At 57.3% G+C, this 22,920-nt stretch overlaps 3 protein-coding genes across 3 annotated transcripts in view; 1 reads left to right on the forward strand and 2 right to left on the reverse strand.

The window, feature by feature from the left end:
* UBE2O (ubiquitin conjugating enzyme E2 O) overlaps nucleotides 1–6,261 on the reverse strand; it is a gene marked incomplete at both ends in the record, with an annotated part of 47,148 nt that extends 40,887 nt beyond the window's left edge. The window contains one exon of the mRNA XM_079544283.1: nucleotides 5,890–6,261. Within this exon, the coding sequence (XP_079400409.1) occupies nucleotides 5,890–6,261 (372 nt within the window). The remainder of the gene's footprint in view (nucleotides 1–5,889) is intronic.
* Nucleotides 6,262–10,868: 4,607 nt separating this feature from the next.
* On the forward strand, nucleotides 10,869–11,649 carry AANAT (aralkylamine N-acetyltransferase; the record flags this gene model as incomplete). The annotated part of the gene is made up of 3 exons (XM_079544409.1): nucleotides 10,869–11,025; nucleotides 11,105–11,259; nucleotides 11,344–11,649. The coding sequence occupies 3 exons, from the start codon at nucleotides 10,869–10,871 to the stop codon at nucleotides 11,647–11,649; spliced, it is 618 nt and encodes a 205-aa protein (XP_079400535.1).
* A 1,942-nt stretch (nucleotides 11,650–13,591) lies between these two features.
* RHBDF2 (rhomboid 5 homolog 2) lies at nucleotides 13,592–20,134 on the reverse strand (the record flags this gene model as incomplete). The annotated part of the gene is made up of 17 exons (XM_079544126.1): nucleotides 13,592–14,011; nucleotides 14,487–14,640; nucleotides 14,880–14,980; nucleotides 15,088–15,163; nucleotides 15,392–15,486; nucleotides 15,622–15,685; nucleotides 16,140–16,240; nucleotides 16,325–16,486; nucleotides 16,801–16,875; nucleotides 17,094–17,205; nucleotides 17,376–17,582; nucleotides 17,788–17,921; nucleotides 18,298–18,426; nucleotides 18,984–19,196; nucleotides 19,267–19,459; nucleotides 19,793–19,914; nucleotides 20,006–20,134. 17 exons carry the CDS (start codon nucleotides 20,132–20,134, stop codon nucleotides 13,592–13,594), a joined length of 2,487 nt encoding a protein of 828 aa, XP_079400252.1.
* Nucleotides 20,135–22,920: the final 2,786 nt, after the last annotated feature.

Consider the following 22,920-nt stretch of genomic DNA (forward strand, 5'->3'; position numbering starts at 1 on the left):
GCCTAACGGAGCGAGGGCAGAGCCGCCCAGCTCCTCCTCAGCTCGGCAAGAGGCTCTGAAAGGATATTGCTGTATTGCAAACGGAGCAGGCTCTGCTTGTTTAATTGCTGTGAATTCAATCTCTTTCTGCCTGGAAGCTTCCTGGTCTGCTCTCCTGCACATCTCTGCCCTCACCTCCCACAGCAGCAATAGTGCTGCCCATCCACTCACCAAGAGCTACAGCACCAGCTGCTGAGGAACAGGAGCAGAGCTTTGGCACTCCCAAAATGCCCCCAAAGCTCTATTGCATCCCACCAGGACAACGCTGCGGGCACACCTACACCCCCCAGCTGTCCACCACCCCCTTGCTGAGATGCAGAGTACCAGGTGAGCCATGCTCCAACACACAGCATAAGGACATCGATGCCATCCAGCTTACAGAGCTCCCCAATAAGCTGAACCATGATCACAGAACTTCTTTGGTACAGCACAAACCTGAACAACACAGAAGGATGAACAACCCACGCAGGTAAGGACATTTCTCAAAAAAAAAAAAAAAGAAAGAAACAAGAAATCAGTGTACAAAGATGCAGATTTCTTAGGTTTAGGATCTGACCACTTACCCACTGGTTCTGGTCTCAGCAGACACGCCATGCAGTCAGGGAGCAGGGCTGCAGCTGCAACTGTTAATTGCTTTTCTCTCCATAAAGTGGAGTTAAAGCCTGCACCACAAAGGGCAGAAAACCAACACAGCACCACCTATCTTTTCCCAGCACAAACATCTATCCAACGCAGTTTGATATCAGAGTCCAGCATCAAGGAGCACATATCCTTGCTTCCACCTACACCAGCACATGTAGAAGATTCCTGCCTGGTTTCCAGTTTCCATTTGGGCCCTGCTCTGCCTGCTCTCAGCAGGGCTGGCATGGATCCCACTATGCTCCTTTCAGCCTTCCCATGCAGGAGGTAAAAACCACCTGAGATGCACTGAGGCAAGAACTGCCTTCACCCAATCAGCCCAATGACCTCAAAGTTAAGAGAAAATGGAAAGTGCATGGAAAAAAGCCCCAGTGCCACCACCATGGAGCCTCTCTGCAGGTTTTTTTTGTTCCAGGACACAGTTAGCACCCTCCTACCTCACCACAGCTCTGAAGACCTCTGGAATGGCACGCACGGCCTGCACAAGGTGGAACCTGAGCTACGCATTATGCACTCCAAGCACCACCACATAAAAAGAAAAACCCACGTTGTCATCTCACATCTCAGCTCCAGGCCTTGCTGGCAACACCAAAAGCAAGTGTAGAAGCTTCAGCCCAAAGCAGCAGTTTGATGCTGATGGTGGGAGGTAAGGAATGCGCAAACAACGAGGCAGGTTCCTCCCAGGGAGCGTTTAGAAAGGTGTCACTGCCTTCAGAGCCCCTGAAATCCCACAAGCAATTAAACAGTCACAGGAGAAGAGGTTCTGAGCTTCACAGATGCCAGCTATCTCCCAGCACCAACACTGATGCTGAGCATTAAAAATAGTGTCTTTGCTCTGAGGAGAGAGCTGAGGACAGCTGGCATAAGCAAGACCTTGTCCCAAAAAAACATCCGACAAGCTTACACCACTTAACTTCAACACAGGATTTTAGCCAAAAAAAGTAACTTCACAGAGTTGCTTACAACCAGGTCCCTGCAGAAGCCTCTGCTGGAGCTGCACAGCTTATGTGAAGGAGAAACTTCGGGAGAAAGTCACAGCAAAACACCTCCCTCGTTCTCATGCAGGTATCTCAAAGCCTGGCATGGGATCCAACTGGATCCTCCTGAAGCTTTTAGTGCACCTCACGTTGTGTGCTAGTCCTAAGAGCATTACCAACTGAGCTGCCTCTTTCCCTTCCCTTTTAGCTAACCCAGCACATTGGGAGCGAGTGCTGTGAGCCACAGGACGGTCTGCTCAGGGAGAGGCTTTGTCCATTTTAAAAATAACACTCCTGATTGGGGCTGGAAGAGCACTAATTAATTGCTGAGCCCAAATTATCGCTCACCACACACACAGAATAGCTCCACTCAGTAACAGCACATACTTTTGTTGTGCAGCAGTCCATTTCGCAGTAAAATATTAATGATGATCCCCAAGCTGATCTGGCAAGCATCAAAGAAAGCAAAAATTCAGCTCGAGAGTACATGACCTTGCGATGAGCACTTGCAAGCAGAACCATCTGACGTGGCTCCTGTTTGATGCAGAACTACACCAATTCCAGTAAGCCCTTTCTTCCCTCCCATCTCTAATGGCTACGGATGTCAGGTGGTTTCAGAGCACCCCCGGGAGACTGACTGAAACATCAGATGCAAGAAGAGGGTTGGATACAGCTTCGCAAGTGATACAAACCAGTGCTATCAGTTTGTGGGCGCTGAATCTGAGTGCTGCACTGAGCAGCATTTGCTGCTGACTCTGGAGAAGGAGCTGCACCCACACACAGCAGAACTGCCTCCTGTCACCTGCTGGACCCTAAGCGTTCTGCATCACCGTGCTTTAGATAGATCGATAGACACCTCGATCATGTTTAGAGACAGAAGGTTTTTAAGGCTCCCCGTGCTCTCATCCCGCAGTTGCAAGGTGGTCAACAGTGAGGACTGGTGTCTGGTGCTCACGCCAGGCTGGTGGTGGCTGCAAAGGGACAGAGAGGTGAAAGCACAGCCCTTCAGTGAATGGGAGCATCCCCTTCTCCCGTGGGATAAATACAAAAATCACAATTCCTAAGTTTAGGCCAAAGAAGTGACTGCATGACAGGATTCAGACAAGAAGAACTCAGCAAATATTGAAATTGTGTGGGAGTAACACCTTCAGAAAGTTCTCCTGCAACCTGATATTCATATCTCAATGTTTGAGGTCAAGAAATCGCAGCAGTGGAGGGTGAGAAGGAACAGAAGGGCTGTGTGGGATGAAGCAGAGTTGAATTCAGACTCGAGGTGATAGCACCAGAACAATTCCAGCTAGCGAGCTGATCAGCCACGGGATTTGTGCCTGGGGAGCTTCAGACAGTCGGAACTGGGCTGCAAAGTGAAGCTGAACAGACTGAGAGCCATCCATACCAAGAGCTTTGGAAGTTAAATATTCCCAAAAACCCCATCGGGTCCCTACAGGCTGCCATGTAAACCAGAAAGCGCTGCTGAGACGCAGCATCACACCTGGGTGCTGCCACAAGCAGTTCTTCCCCGAGGCAGAGAGCAGAGCACAAGGCAGGAATTCAGCAGCCTGCCCTGCCGAAGGCCTTTTGATAAGGTGCTGAAACACAACACCTGCACTTTCTGCTTCTCCCATCTGCAGTAGAGGCGTAGCTGCCTTGCACAGGCTCTGGGAAAATGAAAGGCAGGGGAGAGCAGTGAGGCTTCCAGGTGAGGGGCAGAGGGAGGAAGACAGCAGTGTTTTAAAGCACCCTATGAGCCTCACTGCTACCCAACCTGGCCAAGCACTTCTGCAAAGAACCCAAAGGCAGCTCAGGCGTGCAGAAGGAATATAACCTGCACCTGAGGAACTCTGAAATTAAAATCCAGCTGGGTCTGAACCTCTGCTCATTTACTATAAAAGTCATCAGGTGCTCCCAGCAGTTAGCAATGCAACTTGTGAACAACACACACATCCAGCACTGCGGCAGCACCATGAAGACAAGCAGGGTGGCTCTAGAAGCCAGAACTGCTCTGCAGGTTCGCTGTGTGACAGGATTGGGGTCAGACAGGACATGGCTGGCACACCTCTCTGGAAAGGGAAATGTTTCCTTCCAGGACTGTCTGGGTTTTACATTACTTGGCAACAATTATTTCCCTATGCTCTGAATTGGGAAAGCAGCCGAGGAAGGCAGGAAAGGAGAAGAGAGAGAAGAAATCCTGGCTCCTTTTTACTCACGTGAATGTCACGATGCTGCTAATGCCTATCAGAACCAAAGGCTCAGAAAAACCCCTCATTCAGGCGGAAGAGCCAGTGGGCCTTTGTACCAAACACCAGCTCAAATTCAAGAGAAAGCTTCTATTACTTATTAACATCACGAATCGTGAGCTGTGGTTTAAGCAGCAGCCTGTCTTCCACATCCAACAGGAGAGAAGAAAAGCATCCAGCTTCTAAAGGCAACAGTAACCACGATTAGCTTACATACTCCCCAGTTGAAAAAAATAATTCTTGCCCCAGTAGCTGAAAGAAAACACAGGAAAGCTCTCAGATCATCACCCAGTTTGGGTACACAGAGCAGCTTTTTGGATGGCAACAAGTGTCCTCCGCCATCCATGGTCTGTGGCTGCACCAGGCCAGGTTAACATTCCTGAAGACATCAAACAAACTCACAGCCAAAGCTGCTCGAGAGTCAGAGCTGCAGCCAGGAGATGTACCTGCAGACACAGCTGAGAACAGCGGCCACAAGCCAACAGACCTCAAGCCCAGGACATCCACGTGGTGCCCATGGTTTGCTCCCCACAGCCCACACAGGGACGTCAGGCTTACCTGGTGCCATAAGGCAAAGGGGCCGGGCAGCAGACAGCCAAAAGACCTCACTTACCACCACGAAATGGCAAGCCCCATGTGTTTCCAGCAGCGTCAGGTTTGTTTTTAGTAATCCCACACTGCAGAGCAGCTTGTACACAATGCCTGGCAATTTGGTTGTTGGGCAGCTTTTCAAATGGAAAAATCAATACGGTAAGTACACCTGAATTCTTCAAGCACTCAGGAAACTTCTCCCCAGGGTCTATTACCTGAGTGCAGAGATGCCTACACAAGAGCAGCAAGACCACAAAAAAGAAAGAAAAAGGAAGAGCATTTATTTATGTAACTGCCTTCTCATCCCCCCCCAGCCCAGCTTTCCCTAATGCTGCACAAGGGCACAGCTATCCAGCGACCAAAGTCAGAATGAGCACTTTGGAGTTAAGGAATCCAACACCTAAATCCATGTTTGCTCCCCCAAACCGGGGTGGCCTTGGATGCTAGAAAACACACTCCACATTGGGCCAACCTGTGCTGCTACAGCACACAGAATTTGTATTTGAAAGCTGCAGCGATTGAACTGTGGGAAAGAAAAGGCTTTTTTTTTTTTTTTAGGTAGAAACACACAACACAGCAATATCTTCCCTTGATGCCCGTTTTCATTTTGCTTATCTCCAGCTGGTCACGTGTTTAATGACACTATCACCTAAATATAGCTCATCCTGCTACCGCTCACCATCCTACCCATCCCTGCAGGACCACCACACAGCTCCTGCTTGCCGTGCTGAGCTGCTGGAAGGAGGCGAAGCAGAGGGCCCGGCAGCCCCTGTGTGTGCCTCCTGCCTCGCTCAGCACAACACCCGCGGCTGGCAGCCCCTTTGTGCTCCATCCCAGTGCCCCTCTCTCTTTTGTCTCTGTGCCGTCGGGCTGCGTGCAGCAGGGATGCCCCAGAAACATAGAATAGAATCAGCAAGGTGTGGGAAAGAGCTCTAAGATCACCTCGTCCAGCATCGCACGCTACGTCCCTAAGCGTGACATCTACTCTTAAGCGCCTCCAGGGACGGCGACTCCCCCACCTCCCCGCACAGCCCGTTCCGTTGCCTCGCCGCTCCTTCCGAGTGCAAATCCTAACGCCCAACCTGCAAACCCAGCCCCGCAGAACGCAGCCGGAGGGGCGCATCCACACAGCCGGAGGACAGAGATTGACGTGCAGCTCAACCCGACGGCGGCACAAACGAGGGCAGAGCCACACGGCCGCGAGCAAGACACAGAGCTGCCGCGCGGTGACGGACAGACACCGCTCCGCGCACACGGCAGGCACCGCTCCGCATCCCAGCGGGCCGAACGCTGCACCCCGCCCTGCGGGCCTCTCGCACGTCCCCCTTCCCCAGCCTTCACGCAGAGCCGAGGCCCGGCGCAGCTCCACGTTCAGATCCCGGCCCCCCGGCACCCCCCCACCTCACCTTGGTCTCCTTGACGTGCTGCTTGATGCCCTCCGGGTACCACTGCACCCTCACGTAGCCCCGCCGCAGCGGACTGGCGCGGCCCTCCTCCGTGCCGCCCGCTCCCGGGCCGCCCGATTCCGAGCCCCCCGAGCTGGCTGCTCCCCCCGCTCCCCGGCCGCCGCCCCCCGGTGCCGCCGTCGTCGTTTCCTCTTCTTCCGAATCGGAGTCTTCGCCGTGGATGAGGCGAACCAGGCCGAAACGCACCGAACCGCGGTAACGGCCGGATACCAGGTCGTGGGAGAAGAGGAGACGCTGCGAACCGCCCGGAGGAGCCGAAGGGGGTAAAGGCAGAGCGGGGGCCGGGGTCGGGGCGGCGGGGAGCTCCGCCATGGCGCCGGGCTGAGCGGGAGAGCGCGCGGCCGCCGGCACGGGCTGGGGGAGGGGCGGGGCGGGCGGCGCGCGTGAGACGTCAGGGGGCGGGGCTTGCGGGGCCACGCCCTGTGCGTAGCGACGCTGTCGAGGCGGGCGTGGCCGCTGATTGGACACGCCCGCGGAAATGCCACGCCCATCAGGTGGGAGGAGCAGAGCGGAGGGAGGGGGGCAAGGGGCAGCGAGGTGCTCTCTTTGCTCCCATACATCGCGTCGGTTCCCATTGTGACCTCCCCGCTCCTGTGCGGGACATTCGGAAAACGTATGGAATCCTCGGGCAGATCGGTTATGAGGCAGAAAAAAATAATAAAAACCCAGGAGCAGCGTTTTCCCTCTTTTCATCCTTCCCAGCGAGGAGCTCGAGCCCCAGCTCAACCAATGGGCTGCAGCTTCTCTGTCCAGCGCTCCTGGAGGAGACTGGAGGAGCAGCGCTTGGATGTTGTGCACAGCACAGCGCTGCGTCCTTCTCACAGCTCCACGGACGTGTTTCCAAGCACGGCTACGGTAGCGATGCTTCTCATCATCCCTCCGATGCACGTTGCAACACTGCTAATGAAATACAGATACGGGCAATAGGCACGAACCGGTGCGCAGATGGAACTGCCCCTCTTCAGAGCCATTACAAGCTCTGCTCCGGACCCACCGAACCCTCAGACCCCGTTTCTTTTGGGCCCGGTTCCGGTGCGTGGGGCGCTGCTGCCACCGCGCGGCCGCTGCTCGGTGCCGCAGGGTGTGTGCGGGCCGGCAGGGAGGGACGGATGGATGGGTGCCCTGCTCGGGTGCACGGATCCTTGCGGCGAAGCCAGAGGAAGGTGTAAAACGGGACTGGCAGCAGTGCCTTCAAAAGACAACGCTGCAGCTACCCCAAGCAGCGTGACCGCGGAGCACCGGGACAGCCGGGAGCAAACAGAGGGAGCGAGGAGCCGCCGGGCTGCGCTCGCGTCCCCTCTGCAAAGCCCATCCCCACAGCGCTGCTCCGAAGATGCTGAGTGCTGCTGCACGGCGAGCCTCTGGTGCTGGCCCTCCGCAGCTGGAGGAGCAGACAGAGACTGAGCAGGCTGCTCTCTCTTGCCATGGTGCTGCCTTCAGTTGCTCTGAAATGCCACTTCTGAACAGCAGAAAGTTTTTTTTAATGATTACTTTTGCTGACACAGAATCACAGAATGGCCCAGGCTGGAAGGGACCTCAAGGCTCATGAATCTCCAACCCCCTGCCACATGCAGGGCCACCAACCTCCCCATCTAATACCAGACCAGGCTGCCCAGGGCCCCATCCAACCTGGCCTCGAAAACTCAGCAATGGACAGGGCATCCACAATCTCCCTTGGCAGCCTGTTCCAGCACCTCACCACTCTCTCTGTAATGAACTTCTCCCTAAATCTTCCCTCCCTCAACTTCAAACCACTTCCCCTTGTCCTGCTGTTATCTAGTTGATTCCCCTCCTGTTCGTAGGCTCCCTTTAGGTACTGAAAGGCTGCAGTGAGGTCACCCCACAGCCTATCTTTGAGGGAGGTGCTCCGGCACCCTGATCATCTTCATGGCTCTCCTATGGATCCTCTCCAACAGCTCTGTCTTTCTTGTACTGGGGGCTCCAGACCTGGACACAGCACTACAGATGGGGCCTCACAAGAGCAGAGTAGAGAGGGACAATCACCTCTCTGTTCCTGCTGGCCACCCCTCTTCTGATGGAGCCCAGTTGTTCCCTTTCCAGGAGCTCACGCTTGGGATAATCCCCATTTGGTTACACTAACAGGGACAAATACAGCTGGCTTCTCTTATCCTGCTCCTCGTGTAACAGCCCCAGGAGCAGCTGGGGGTGCACACAGAAGGATGCATTACGTCTTTCCCTGTCCAAGCCCTGCTCTCCCTGCCAGCTCACCCCAAGTACGCAGCAATCAGCTAAATCAGCTTTATCCCCCCGCAGGCAGTCACGCCAGGGTAAAGAAATCAGCCTCAGCTGCCTGATGGGATCCTTTGCCTGCTCGTCATCTTAAAGCCTCTCACCTCGTCTTTCATCATGGTTATAAACCCCTTAGAACTTCATCACGTGCTCCATAAATAACAAATATATAAGCGAGGCTCTGCGTGTGGCTGCAGCCCCATCCCTGCTGTCCCACGGCTGTGAGGAGCCGCAGGATCAGGCTGGAGAGGAGCAGCACCAGGTCCCCATCCCCATCCCACAGCCGGTAAGCCCAGCGTTTCTGGGACCTGGTGGTCCTCATGGCCTTGGGGATATCTGGTGGCCTGTGGGTCGCCGTGTTGTTTTGGGCTATGGGGAGTTGCCTCAGAAGGGAGGGAGCTGGGACACTGAGCTTGACTTGCCTTGGATTTTGGAGGTGAGAGCATCTCTGCGGGCCATGCAGATGCTTTGGGCTCTGTAGTGCACAAACACAAAAGGAGGGGACAATTTTACAGTGTGTACTTTGTGTGCTAATAGTACACCTGACATATGGGGATGTGGAAAGGAGCCACAAGGTGCCCCGAACCTTAATACAGCCTGGGTTATAAACAACTATAAAAACATGCAGGAAGCTGTGTTAGAGTGGGAGAGACAGTTTGATGGAGCTGGGAGGAGAGGGGTTTCCTCCTAACTCTAGCTATTCCTCACTGTGTGCCCAGCAGCCATCTCAGTGTGCACATTCCCTGCATGCCAAAGACCTTTGCGTGTGCAGGGAGCTGAGGAGCTGAGCAAAAAGCAAAAGCTCATTTCCAGAAAAGAAACACAACTCCACCAGCCTGCTGGCTGTGTGACCTGGGCTGCCAGAAGTGCCGGAGGGGAAAAGATTCAATGGGAAAGAGCTGAGAGCAGGCTGCACCCCACAGCACTTCTGCTCACGCTGGTGTGTTGGGGTGCTGAGAAGTTTCTATAAGCACAGGGGGTGTCTGAGCCACCCCAGCCTGCTGCAGAGCCCTGATGCAATCAGGGGGTGAGCAGATCTGGCAGCTGATAGCAAGCTGTGAATTCTACAAACATCACAGCATTCCTGCAGTACTGTCTCATTTTGCTCCCTTCCCATCCATGGGAGCACGAAGCACTCAATCCCAGCACGTGTTGGTTTGTCTTGCGCTTGCCCCTTGGCAATGAGAACTGGCACAAGGGATGCTAAATATTTCCCCTGCCCCTGACACCCCTTGTGCCCAAAGAGCACATCCACTGCTAACCCAGCAATCCATTGAAAGGGAATCACAGCAGCACCCCATCTCATCACTTCCAGCCCTCAGCCCTCAGCCTTCCCAGATGGAAAATTCCCAGCTCGCTTTGGCTCTGCCCTGTGCAATGCTTGTGCTGGTAATGCTTTTGTTTCTATAAATCCTATTAGCTGGAGGCAAGCCTATAATTAGCAGGGAAAGCCGGCACCTCTCAAACAATAATCAGAACTGACCTGGCTCCATGCTGGCTTTGCTGTGAATTGCTTTGAATATTGGCTGACTGGTGGCTCCCGCTTGGCTGGGAGCTGCTGCCACTATTCCTGCCCGCAGGCCAGGGCTGCTCGGGTTGCACTTCTCTCTGGGTTTATTAACTTGGTTTGATTAGGCATGAAACATGAGGCGGATTTATGACACAGAATCTGACCCAAGCAGAGGGATCTGGCAGAGATGTGTAGGGTAGGTGGTGATGGATGGGACAGAGCAGCAGAGACAGTCCCACGGGCCATGGGACCCATAAGGGCTTTTTGGGCAAGGCTGGGGCTCTGCTTTTCTCTGCAAGGGAACACTAGAGGACTGCTCTCCTGAGCAAACTTCTACACAAGCATTTACAGAGTCCGATCCCACGTCTGTTCAGCAAGGACACCCTGACAGCACACCCCTGGACCTCCCAGCCTTTGGGGTGGTTGTGACCACAGGCACTGGAGCAGCTGCAGATGGGCTCATCCTGCCTGCTGGCCTATCTCAGCACGGCCATGATTTAACCATATGATTTACCCCCTGAGCAAGCTGGAAAAGTGAACAAAGCCCCCAGCAGCACAAGCATGACACAGAATCACAGAACAGCCAGAGGTGGAAGGGACACACAAGGACTATCAAGTGGAAGCCCTGGCCCCACACAGCACCACTCAAACCCTACATGTGAGAGCAGTATCCCAACACTCCCTGAGCTCTGGCAGCTCAGTGCCATGCTTGCTGCCCCAAGGATCTGCTCCATGCCCAGCACCCGCTGATGCAGATCCTTTTCCTAATCCCCAACCTGATCCCCTGACGCAGCTCCGGGCTGGTCATCTCCGGTGCACACACAGCACCGATGTCACCTCTGTGCCCTGGACAGGGACAAGACGCCCAGCCCCAGCTCCATCCCACTGTCCAGACCCCTGGAGCTGGAGGTTGGCTACTTATGCCAACTCCCAGGGGTGACAGCAGGGTTGCCGTGGGTGGGTATTTGCTGTATCTATACCCACACGCGTATATATAGCTAAAGGATGGCAGGCAGCCTAATCCCATGCGTGATCAACAGGTATTTTCGACAGCTAAGAGCTCAGGAAGAGATTGGCTGAAATTAAAGGTGCCGTGACACCGCTGGGGCCCGGAGCTGACAGAGCTGCCCCGGATAAAGGCGGCTGGGAGCAGAGCGGGATGCCGGTGCTCAGCGCGGTGCCGTTCCTGAAGCCCACCCAGCCGCAGGGCCCACGCCGTTCTCCCGGCCGCCAGCGCCGGCACACGCTGCCCGCCAGCGAGTTCCGCTGCCTCAGCCCCGAGGATGCCGTCAGCGTGTTTGAGATCGAGAGGGAAGGTAAGGAGCTGCCCACCTCCCCCCCCATCCCGCCTCACCCCGGAGCCGGAGCTGGGAGCTCAGCGCCGTCCCCTTCCAGCCTTCATCTCCGTCTCCGGTGACTGCCCGCTGCACCTGGATGCGATCCGCCATTTCCTGACGCTGTGCCCGGAGCTTTCCCTCGGCTGGTTCGAGGAAGGGCGCCTGGTGGCCTTCATCATCGGCTCCCTGTGGGACCAGGACCGGCTCAGCCAGGTAGGAGCCGGGCCCAGGGTACGCGGAGCAGAGACTCGGCTTGCCCTGCGCGGCCCCGCTAACGGCCCCGTTCGCTCCCTGCAGGCGGCGCTGACCCTGCACGAGCCGCGGGGCACGGCGGTGCACATCCACGTGCTGGCCGTGCACCGAACCTTCCGCCAGCAGGGCAAGGGTTCCATCCTCATGTGGCGATACCTGCAGTACCTGCGCTGCCTGCCCTGCGCCCGGCGCGCCGTGCTCATGTGCGAACATTTCCTCGTGCCCTTCTATGAGAAGTGCGGTTTCAAAGCTCTGGGTCCCTGCCAGGTGACGGTGGGCACGTTGGCCTTCACTGAGATGCAGCACGAGGTGCGGGGCCATGCCTTCATGCGCAGGAACAGCGGCTGCTGAGCCCTGCAGCCCAGTTACGCACCAGCCGGGGAGGGGAAGAGGGCAGGGAGCGAATACTGTGAGCCCTCTCCACCCCCACCTCGGCTGCGCATCTTTCCCTGCTGGCCCCAGCCACAGCTCCCTGCCCACACATCTGCCTTTTGGCCAAGGGATGAGCGTGGCCCCAGCTCAGCCCCTGTGCCTCACTCTCCCAGCGCTGGGGAAGAATTCAGCCTGCAAGCACCGAGCCTGCACCCTCCCCCAGCCTTCTATAGTTGGGGCTGTGAAGGGGAGCCCAGGAGGGCTGTGCAACCAAAGGATCCGCTAGGGATGGAAAGAGTCTCAGCAGAGCCTGTAAGCCTTGAGCCCCTAATCCAGGTTCCCCCTTCCCCAGCACAGCCCAACACCAGGCGTGAAGCCAAGCCCTGCTCTGAGCAGCCCTTGCAGCCACTCCTCACCCAAAGACACCTTTACAGTGTGAGACCCCCACCCATGGCCACCCCAAATCACACAGCCAGGATCCTCCCTGCAGGGCCAGTCCTGCATGCAGACATCACCTGCCCACAAAGAGCCCTCTGCAAATGCCTTGGTCTATTGTGAAGCAGCAAATAAAGATGCAGTGGTTGTTTTCTACATGCCTGCCTATCTTTGCCCCCAGCTCCATGCACAGATGGGTCCAGCCAGACAGCCCAGACCCATCCACTGCTTTTTGGGGTTTTTCAGCTTTAAGCAAAGTGGGGCTGATGTGTCCCAGGGTATCTGATGGGGTGATGCTGCCCTTGGGCAGGGAACGGAGGCCCTGTATGTCATTATGGCCTGCCCCAGGAGGGGTTTTTAGATGGGAAGTAGGGAGAGTATCCCCCTGCAGAGCAGAGACAGCCCTACTGACTGCTGCCAAACCCCCCACCAAAAGCACAGAGGGAATCGAGGCCTCGTGGATCTCGTTAAATACAGGTAGAAATTTATTCAGGGTCAAAAAAATTCCACAGCTTTTTTTTTTTAAAAAAAAAAAAAAAAGTATCAAAAAAAAAAAAAGACAACGGAGGTGAGGTGCCAATCTTTGGCTGGAGCAGCACCGGAGGAGCAAGGAATGGGGCTGCAGCCGGCCTGCGGCAGAGCAGGGGGGGCACACATGGGGCTGAGACCCCAGCACCTGGATCGTTTTGATAAGGGACTTGTGCTGCTCCTGTGAACAGCGCTGTCACACACAGCACTGGATGTCACCTGCTTACACCCTGAAGGACAAGAGGTGACACCGTGGGTCCAGAGCAGCAGCAAGGAGGGGGTCCTGAGGAGCCAAGCCCTGCCTCACCCTGGTGATCCAATAGGAGCCGAACAAAATCACTGGAGTGCTTTCTTCTATGCTTACATACCAGCACAGTGTTCCACTTACAGGGGGAACCTCACTGAGATGAGGGGAAAAAGCAGCACCCCCATCCCACCCAGTGAGGAGCCCACCATGAGGAGCACAGCTTTGCTCCTGAGCCCCTGGGGAGCAAACAGGGGGCTGAAAAATATCTTCAATCCTTAGCTCTGAGTGTGTCAGAGCTGCAAAACAAAACAAAACAAAACAAACAAACCAAGAGGAAAAAAAAACCAAACCTCCAGAGTCCTCCACTGCGGAAACCACCAGGGTCCCCCCACAGCCCATTCAGGAAAACACCTCCAGCCTCCCAAAATTAAAAATCCCAGGGCTGAGAAGTGCTGGAGGACCCCATCCCACTGGGACAGGTTGGAGAAAGGGATGAACCAGTGTGGCCACAGAGCCCCTGTAAGCCCCGAGGTGATGGACATGACCAAGAGCCATAGGTACAAAAGCGCCCCTGCAAAAAGGGGGGTTGTGTTCACAGTAGGATTGGCACTGCTGGGCCCGGCTGCTGCCTCACCCCACAGGCTGTCCTGGGGTTAGGAGGGCCTGGAGGCCCTGAGCAGGCCGGTCCCAGCTCCGCAGCCCCTCCGTGGGTCAGTGCAGGACCTGCTCCAGCTCGTACTTCTCGCAGAACTTGCTGGTGAAGGGCAGGCAGGTGAGGTACTCGATCCAGCGCCAGTTGATGGGGTAGACATACAGCCAGATGAACAGCGAGGTGAAGAGGCCCAGGAAGACCAGCAGGGACACGATGATCATGGCCCGCTTGCGGTACTTGTCCATCGTGCCGAAGGTGATGTAGGGCAGGAAGGCAAAGGAGAGCAGCAGGCCGCTGAGGAAGCCGAAGAGGTGGGCAATGTTGTCGATCCAGGGCAGGAGGCCGCAGACGAAGAGGAAGAGGACGATGCCGGAAAGGTTGAGCAAGGCTTTCCATGGCTTCTCCAGCGCTTGCCAGCTCTGGAAGAGCTCCACGAAGAGGCAAGCCAGCAAACCGAACTGAGACCCAGCAGGGCCCACCTGCAAGAGGTCAGACCCCAATTACATCCCCCATCCATGTCCCCAGGGTCTCTCCCCTCACAGGACACATTTGCCGTGGGAGCGCCAGTGCTGTTTTGGCAGAGCCAGGCGTCGGGTACCTCCCACACCACCCCACCCAGCAGGGGGATTAAGGCACTCGACGTGATCCCCTCTAAAGCCTGCCAGCTCTGCTGCCAGCAGATTAGCCATCTGCCAGCCCGCACACACCAACACGTGGGGCACCCAGCCCACGTGAGCCCTGCACATGGGGCAGAGACCCCCTCCCCACACATGGCACAACCTGCTAAGGGGTGAGACCTCTGTGCTGGGCTCTGCAGCCCCCTCCCCATGAAGCTCAGGGTGGTGATGCTCTACGCACACAAGAACATTTGCTCAGCGCCCAGCCCAGAGCTCATCTTGGGGGGGGAGCAGAGTTATGGGGGAGATCCCCCCCAGCTCCACAAGCTGCCCTCACCTCCGCCCGGTACGGTAGGAAGATGGCACTGGCCAGATTGCCTGTGATGCCACTGAGGATGAAGATGATGGAGATGCGGAGCCAGCCCGCCAGCTTCTCCAGATCCCGCAGCACCGTCATCTGGAAGGTCACTGACACCAGGCAGTGGATGATGCTGGAGGTGGAGGATCAGTGTTAGACTCCTGCCCTACCACAGCCCCTGCCCAGCGCTCCCACCCACTGCTCACAGACACAAGACAGCTCACAAATCTGTCCCCCACTGATGGCATGCATTGCTATAGACTGGGAGTGCTCCCCCATCTCCCCTCCCAACCCATTAGGGACCACAGGCAGACTGTCCCAAAGGATGCTGCCATCCCAAGCCACCCCCAGTGCCCACAGCCTGCTACTCACCCTGCATGCAGGAACAGGGACAGCCACAGGCGGTAGATCTGGTCGGGGACCTCCGGGTTGAGGAAGGGCAGGAGGCCACAGACTTCATCCAGGCAATGCACCTGGTGAGGCAGATGTGGGTGGGAGGTGATGGGTTGGCAGCCCATCCTGCCGGTGCCAGCCAGGCTGCTCACCCCAAGCCCCCTGCGCTCCCCCCACAGCCCCTCACCTGTGAGCAGAGAGTTGCCTCCTCGTGGAAGTAGCCGTGCATGAACTCGCAGTACTCCCGTGTTGTGATCTCACAGCTGGGCAGAAGGCAGGCAGTGGGCTCACCTGGGGCAGGGTGCACCCCCTGCTCCAAGCACCCCCAGTGCAGGGTCCTGTCACTGCGTTTCCCACCCACAACCCCAGGGCCTCCCTGTATCCCTGGCACAACTCAGGACACCGATGGGGGGGTGCTGAGGAGCACCAGAAGAGCACAGGGAACACTGCCCAACCTGCCCCAGGCTCAGTGCCCTCTGGCTGTATCTCACCTGCCCTTGGTGCCGATGCAGCACGGCCTGCCCTTGATCTGGCAGTCCATGTGAGGGAGGCCTGTGTGGTTGGTTTTGGTCTCGTAGGTGCAGATCTACAAGAAGGGAAAGGAGCTGCAGTAGGAGGGCTGCTAAGAGCCCACTACAGCCCCACACCGTGCTTGAGGCTGTCCACTTCCCACAGAGGCTGCGTTGTTGTGGATGCTGGGCACCTCACTAAGGGCTCTTACCGGCCACCTGGTGATGTCATCTGGCCACACATGGGGGGGATTTGAGGCCGGCTCTTCACACGTCCTGGTGACAGGAGAGGATGCGGGGGTCACTGAGAGTCTCCTCTCCCCAAGCACAACCCTGCCACCAGTCTGAGGCCAGGCACAAGACAGGGGACCTGCAGCCACCCCTCTAAGGTTCTCAGACTCAGGGAGATCCTTGCATGCTCAATATCCTACAATGAAATGCACTGCAGCCAGATCACCCATCATGTAACTTCACTGAGTGTCCCCTTAAGATGTCATGTGTCCCTGCTTATCTCAGCCCAGGGATCGGGGCAGGCAGGGCCAAGCTCAGGACAGCAATGCTCTTCAGGTGGCTTTCTGGCCCACCCATCACACTTAGAACAGACCTCACCTCCACTTCCCCACCAATTCTCTCTTCCTCATCACCGCCCCATGGCACGGAAGAGCCACCAACCCCTCGGCCAAACCGACTCCAGGCATTCAAGCTACAAACCCAGCCCCACACAACCCACCTGGGGTCCTGGTGACACACAGCCCCCGACGTGCGCTTCTCACCGGAGCCCATGGTCGGCGTGTTGTTGTTGGGCCACTTGATGAACGTCGCCAGCGTTTCCTGCAGGGATGGAGATGCTCAGAGCGTGGGCATGCAGGAACTGCTCTGCTCCACGTGCATCCCGTGCCCCAGCCGTGCCCGCACCGAGCAGTCCTGCGGCAGCGTTTGGATGCAGCCCGATTTGTCATTCTGGACGCAGCAGCCAGAGTTCCGCTCCCGGTCCCGTTCGCGCTGGATGAGCCGCTCCACCTGGCGGTCCTTCCGGATGCAGGGTGAGAATTTGGCTCCCAGATGGATCAGGTCGATCTGAAAGGAGGGAGTGCTCTGAGGGATGCTCCAGGTCGCGTGCCATCTCCACCTCCCTTCCCAACTGCTGCCCTACTGGTGAGATCCCACCCGAATGGATGGACGGCGGGCAGGGGACAGGCTCTCTCCCAAGCATCCACTGTGATGCTTTGGTTCTGGGGAATGCTGCAGAGCCATGGGAGCAGGCAGGAGGAGCTCATAGAGGGAACCAAAGAGCAGGACAGCAGGTTAGGACTAGGATTATTGCCACGTAGCTAGGGGAGAGGAGAAGGGAGCATCCCTTGAGCCCCACCTCAGGCTGGCAAATCACTTACCGAGCTGGGCCCGATCCAGAAGTTCTCCTGCTGGATGTACTTGACACTTTCATACACACCTTTGTTCCTCAGCACCTGCAGAATGAGACCAGGGTCACACAGCCAGTTGGGGGGGGGGCACAGCCCCATAGTGCCACATCTCCTCCAACCACCTGCAGGGGTTGAGCCCTTTGGCCCTTCTGGGGCTGCATCCCTCACCCCAACAGGATTACCCCCACTATGTACTTGAGGACGACATTCAGGAGTCAGGCACACAGGAGGGGACAGGCCTGGCTGGGAGCTCTTAAACTTACTAACTCTGTCGTCACGTGCTGGGTGAAGCCAATGGGAGCGATGCCGTACGTGCCAATGACCAGCAAGGTGATGATGATGTGGACAAAGGTGATCCAGTAGGTGAAATACGGCCTGGGGAGCAAAAGGAACAGGGTCACGGCCCCATGTTGGCACAAGGATGCTGTAGTAACCTGGAGAGAGCAGCCCTGAAGCCCGCTCCGATAGGGACGCAAATCCAAATTGCACCTGGGGAGCCCCAAGGAGCGGGGCTGACCCGGGCGGGCTGCAAGCTGTGCGCTCACCGGTGGCTGTCGGTGATCTCCAGCTGCGACTGCACGATGCTGCTGAGGCTGCGGCGGTACGTCCTGTTCAGACACTGCCCCACCACCCCCAGTCCATAGTAGCGTTTCTTGCGGTCGAAGGCGAAATGCTTCACTTTGGAAGCGATGCGTCTGCCCCTCTGGGGGGCCGGGCCAGCTGAGGCAGCAGCGAGACGGGCACCCTCACGTCTGCAGGGAGATAAAGCCATCAGCAAGGTAACAGCCTGGGGGCTGCCCCGCTCATCCCGAGACCCTGAAACGGGGGCTGGGGAAATTTCTTGGCTTCGTCCTTGTAGCAGCATGCTGGATTTGCCCAGCGCCCTACAGCAGGGACGGGTGGACGTGGTATTGGCTGGGGGGAGGTCAGGGCAGGGGGCTTAGGGTTGGCACTCACAGTGCGGTCTGCTCCACCTCTGGGGATGCCCTGACATCCTCCCCCACTGAGTGCATGCGTAAATACGTGGCTGAGAGTGGTGGTGACTCGAAGACGTCATCTGGCATGGAATAGGTCTCGTCGTGCGTGTCCATCTGGAAGGAGCACGGAAGGGAGGGGGACCACAACGTGATCCCAATGACCACACACTACAGCCCATGTGAAGCACCCATGATCCCATCACCAACGATTATCACTGAGTCCCTGCAGTGCTGGACACAACACCCACTGATGCCCTTGCTCTTGGGGTGGGGCTAAAGCACAGACACCAGGGGCCCTTGGCACACGCAGCTCCAAATACAGCCCAAACCCCATTTGGGTAAGAGACCAACCCTGGACCATGCTAAGAGCAAAGGAGGTGGGACAAAAAGGGCTGCCCAGCGAGCCACTGTCCCAGTCAGAACGCTGCTCAGCCCCACGTGGGGCACTGGGACCCCCCAGCTCCAGCAGTAGGGGTGGAACAGTGCTTGCCTTACTGAAGAAGGAGGAGTCCAGCGTGTCAGCGGTATCCACCACGTCCTCATCCATGAAGCTGGGGTACATGAAGCTCCTCTTGGTGCTCCTCTGCTTCTCAGTCAGAGGCTCCAAGACAGAGCGGCCCTATGGCAGGGGAAGCAAACGAGGGTAAGGAACACAAAGCCTCAGCGCTGCAGAAAGTAGGGGGGCTTTGTTATAGCCACCCCCAAAGCCCAGCAAGTGGTGGCAAACATTAAATGCCAACCACGGCCCCGTGCAGAGGTCACGCAGCTGCCTGTTGCTCCGGAGAGCCATCAGTGCTGGGCCATGGCTGTGACAGGTGGCACAATTCTAAATCTTATTTTAGGTCTCTGCCCCACATCTCCTTGGAGACCCATCTCCAAGGCTTGCAGGGGACTCCCCAGGTGACAGAAAGTGCCAGAGAAACTTCCCCTGCAGCAAAAGGTTGCTGGCTGGACACAAAGGCTGCTATTTTCGAGGGACGGCATGTGAGACAGTTCCACTTTCTGATCCACTTTCCACCAGAACTTCTCTTTTTAAGGTTAAAACCCACCACCTCCCCCTCCCAACACGCAGCAGAGTGCAACAACCGTTTTTGTGCAAAGCAAAAAGCCAAGAAACGAAGACAACAGAGGGCTGAGAAGGGAACCAAGAGGACGATCCCTTTCCCCAACACTCACACGGAGCAGCGCGGCGGCCGCCCTGAAGCTCATGTGCGCCACAGAGAGCCTCTTGCGGCGTGGCAGGCGGCTGTAAGCAGAGCGGGCACTGCCCAGGGATGCCAGCGACGTGACACCAGGGGTGTGGGGGGGCAGGACGTGGTGGGGCGTATGGGGACGGTCGGTGTCATCGGGGTGGCGGAAGGGACGGCCCCTGGCCAGAGGGTCCACGATCTGGAAGAGGGAGAGGTGTGTTGGTGATGGGGGAAGGGTCGGCGGGCCGTCCCCGTGCTCCGAGCTGTACCTTGGGCATCTTGGCCGGTTTGGGTGACTCGGTGCCTTGGAAGGAGGGCACCTCCTGGCTGGGCAGCTCCATGTCGCGATAGGCAGCCTTCAGTTTGCCGTATCTCATGCTGCAGTGCTGCAAGCTGCGGCGCTGCCAGTGCTGCCGCTTCCCCTCCCAGTCGCCGCTGACGCCGAACCATTCCGCCGTGCCCCTGGGTGTGTGATGGATGCGCTCCAGCAGCCGCTCAGCCCCCCGCTGTCACCGTCCCACCCTGCCCTCCCTCCAGCTGGGGATTGGAGCTCGGTGGCTCAGCACGGAGCTGATAGATCTGTGGGTCGGGGCAGACGGGTTGCTGCTCCACTAAGCCGAGAAACCCTGTATCAGGATGCACACAACTCGAGGCATTCGCTCCTACAGCACCAAGACATTTTCACAGCCAGTTCTACCACGTGCTCATCCAACAGCTGAGCCACGTGGCAGCCATCGAGGCTTTCCCTTGGGCTGGTACCCACATCCCTGCCATGGACACCCCCCAAGCCCTCACTTGCGGATGCTTTGGGACAGAGATGTCTGTCGGCGGAAGCCCGGCCGCCGCTCCGAGTTCTCACATCCCTTTGAGCGCGGCTCCTGCAGGCTCTTGCTCTTCCGATAGATGGGCACCTTGGAGGGCTGGGAGGCAGAGCACAGGGTTACGGAGCACAGAGGATAACGATAACCAAACCCCACGTGGGACGGAGAGGTGCCTCCCAGAGCTCACCTCCTTGTGGGTGCCGTCCTCCTCCGCCTCCCGGGGCGGGGGGATCACGATGGAGAGGTTGGGGGGCTTCTTGCTCTGCAGACGGCTGCTGCTGGAGCGGCTGCTCCCATTCTTGTTGCTGGATGCCATCTTGAGTGGGTAGCAGGCTGCGGGGGGGGAGCAGGGAGTGAGTGGGGGAAGGCAGCCACAGCCCTATTGCTGCATCCCTTCCTCCTGTTCTCTGCAGGGTAAGTGCATCGGTGTGGAAATGGCAGCAGGAGCATTAATGTTAATGGGGCTCTGCCTGAGGGGAACCCCAGAGGGAAGGGAAATGCTGCAAGCACTTCCCCCCTCACTGGGAAGGATGTGCATCGCTCTCTTCTGATGGCTTACAGCCACCTGGGAGACCCTGCAGGGCAGCACTGAGGCATCCCAGACAAGAGGACAGCCCCAAGGCTGCGTCCCCAACACCTCCTGGCCATAGCATCAGCACAGTACCCACGGGACTGGGCATGCAAAGCGTTCCCCTCACACACACGTTGGGCTCTTGGCCAGCAGGACAAGGCAGAGCACACCAAAATCTTCCCAGTGCACAGAGTGGGGGCTTAACAGCCAGGAGCAAAGTCTTCGAGCAACCCCTTCCTGAGAGTCCCCCTGCAGCTCTGCAACACCAGGCAGAGCCTCACGAGTCAACAGGGAAAAGTAATTCCATCTGAGCACAAGGGAGCAGTCCTAAATCCTATTAGGGACTGTGGGCTCCTGCTGGGATGGATGCTCAGCCCCTTGGCCTCTCACCATCCACGTGCCAGCACCAAGGGCACCTGCCCAGGACTTGCTGCTGACAGGCATTCCCCCGTCCTGCTTGGTGTGCCCAACAGATGCCTGAGTCCTGCTGAGGGGCAGCCATGAGACAGCAGGATCAATGGCAAGGCACCCTGGAGTACACCTGCACCCTGCTCTGATCCCTTTGGGCTGCTCCTCCCCACCACTGGCCTTAGGAGCTCGGTGTCCCATGGGATGAGCTCCTTGAGGACGCTGGCACTAGAGGGCAGCCACTACCCAGCACAGCCCCGTGCTGCAGCCCAAACATGCAGGGCTTAAACCCAGCACTGCTGTCCCATAGAAAAGGGCAGAGGGCTTAGAGGGCTCCCTTTCCCCAGTTAACCCCACTCTCCACCAGCCCCAATGAGGCTGCAGAGGGTAACTGATGGAGAGAATCTGGATGGGAAGAAGAGAGGCACCACTGCCACAAATGTGATTAGAATCAGATGTTTGAAGCCCCCATCTCAGCCTATCCGGGATGCTCCTACCTCATAAGCGTGGCAGGGATCCCACGCAGTGCGTCTCAATGGACTCCTTCTCCTCTGTCCTTCACACATGGGAGTTCCAGGGCATGGCTGAGGTTCTCTTGCTCTGCCTGGTGGGACTGGTGCTGCAAGAGAAAAGCAGGGGTGAGAGATCAGGTCCAGCATGCAGAAACCTTCCTGGGAAAAGCTTTGGGGACAGGGCTGTGAAAGGAAGCAGAAGCACCAGGGTAAGGGCAGAGCCATCCAAAAACATCAGGGCAGGATGCTGGGACAAAGCCACAAAGCCACACCGCTGCATGGCTCTGGGCAGCCACAGGACATGGGGGATCGTGCTGCGGTCACTGGCACAGGGTGAGGGAAAGCCACTGCACCTGGCACCTTGGCTGAGACAACACAGGGCTGAAGGGGAATTTTTTTTCACCCAAAGCTCTTAACAGAGTGAGAAAAAGAGCAGGAAAGAAACACAAGTGCTGTGCAGAGTTATTTGATGACTGCTGAGCTGGGAAGGCGCCAGCCGGGCAGTCCGGCCCCAGCAAGTGAAACTTTCCATCTCACTGGGGAACTGCAGATGCTGTTTGTTTTCCTCCCAGGGTAGCCAGCAATGAGGCAGAGGTGCCAGCTGCAGGCAGGGCTGGCTCCGGGGAGCCTGAGGAGATGGGGGCAGGGATATGCTGGGCACAGGGACACGCAGCTGTGGGTGCTGCTATGACCACCAGCATCCCTCATGCTGCCCCTGCCACGGATGCACTCAGCACAGCGAGCAGCACACAGGGGAAACTGGAGGAGAACTTGGAACCAATGCTGCTGTTTGGTGATGCAAAAGGAGCGGTGCTGTTTGTGCCCCTGATCCCATCACTGATTGCTCCATCAGACTCCCACACAGCTCCAGGTGAGAACCTTAATGCTCTCCAGGGAAGCACATTTGCAATGCACCCAACCACTGAGTGCCTCCCACGCAGCGTGGGAGCAGCAGCTGGGCAGCTGTACCCCATCCGGCACCTGCAGGCCTGATCATGTGGCCAGAGCACTTTTCACGGCTCCTTGAATTAAAGCAATGCTTGGCATCCAGAGAGCAGGAAGAGGGGAGCAGCCCCTGCCAGCTAAGTCCCCTGGGTTATCCAGGCACAGGGCTGGGCAGCATCCATCCCATGAGGTGTGGGAAGTTTCACCCCACGCCAGCAAAAAGCCTCTGGGATGGGGCTGGGAATGCATTTATCCGTTCCCCTACACTCTTGGCACTGGCATGCAGCCCTTCAAGTGCTGGCACAGCTCTCACTCAGTGTGCTCAGCGTGAGAACAGGCAGCCTGAGCCCGAAACAAGCTGCAAGGAGCTGCAGCCACAGCCAGCACAGCCCTTCACCCTCCAAAGCATGGCACAGAGGGGTTTGTCAGCGCTGTGGGGCCCAGTCTTGCTCACCTCAGGGTCACCCATGTGTCCCCATGGGGGCCAGGCAGGAGAATTTTGCCTTCACCCAGGCAAGGGCTGGGGCTCTGGGCTGAGCCACGAGAGATGCTGACCCAAGGAAACACACCCAGAGAGGAAAGCGGTGGAAAAAGTGACGCAGCTCACACATGGCATCAGCACAGGGCGATGCCAGGATGCTCTGAGCAAGGAACCAGAGCAAAGGG

This window comes from Tetrao urogallus (assembly GCF_951394365.1).
Source record: "Tetrao urogallus genome assembly, chromosome: 18".
Lineage (NCBI taxonomy): Eukaryota > Metazoa > Chordata > Aves > Galliformes > Phasianidae > Tetrao > Tetrao urogallus.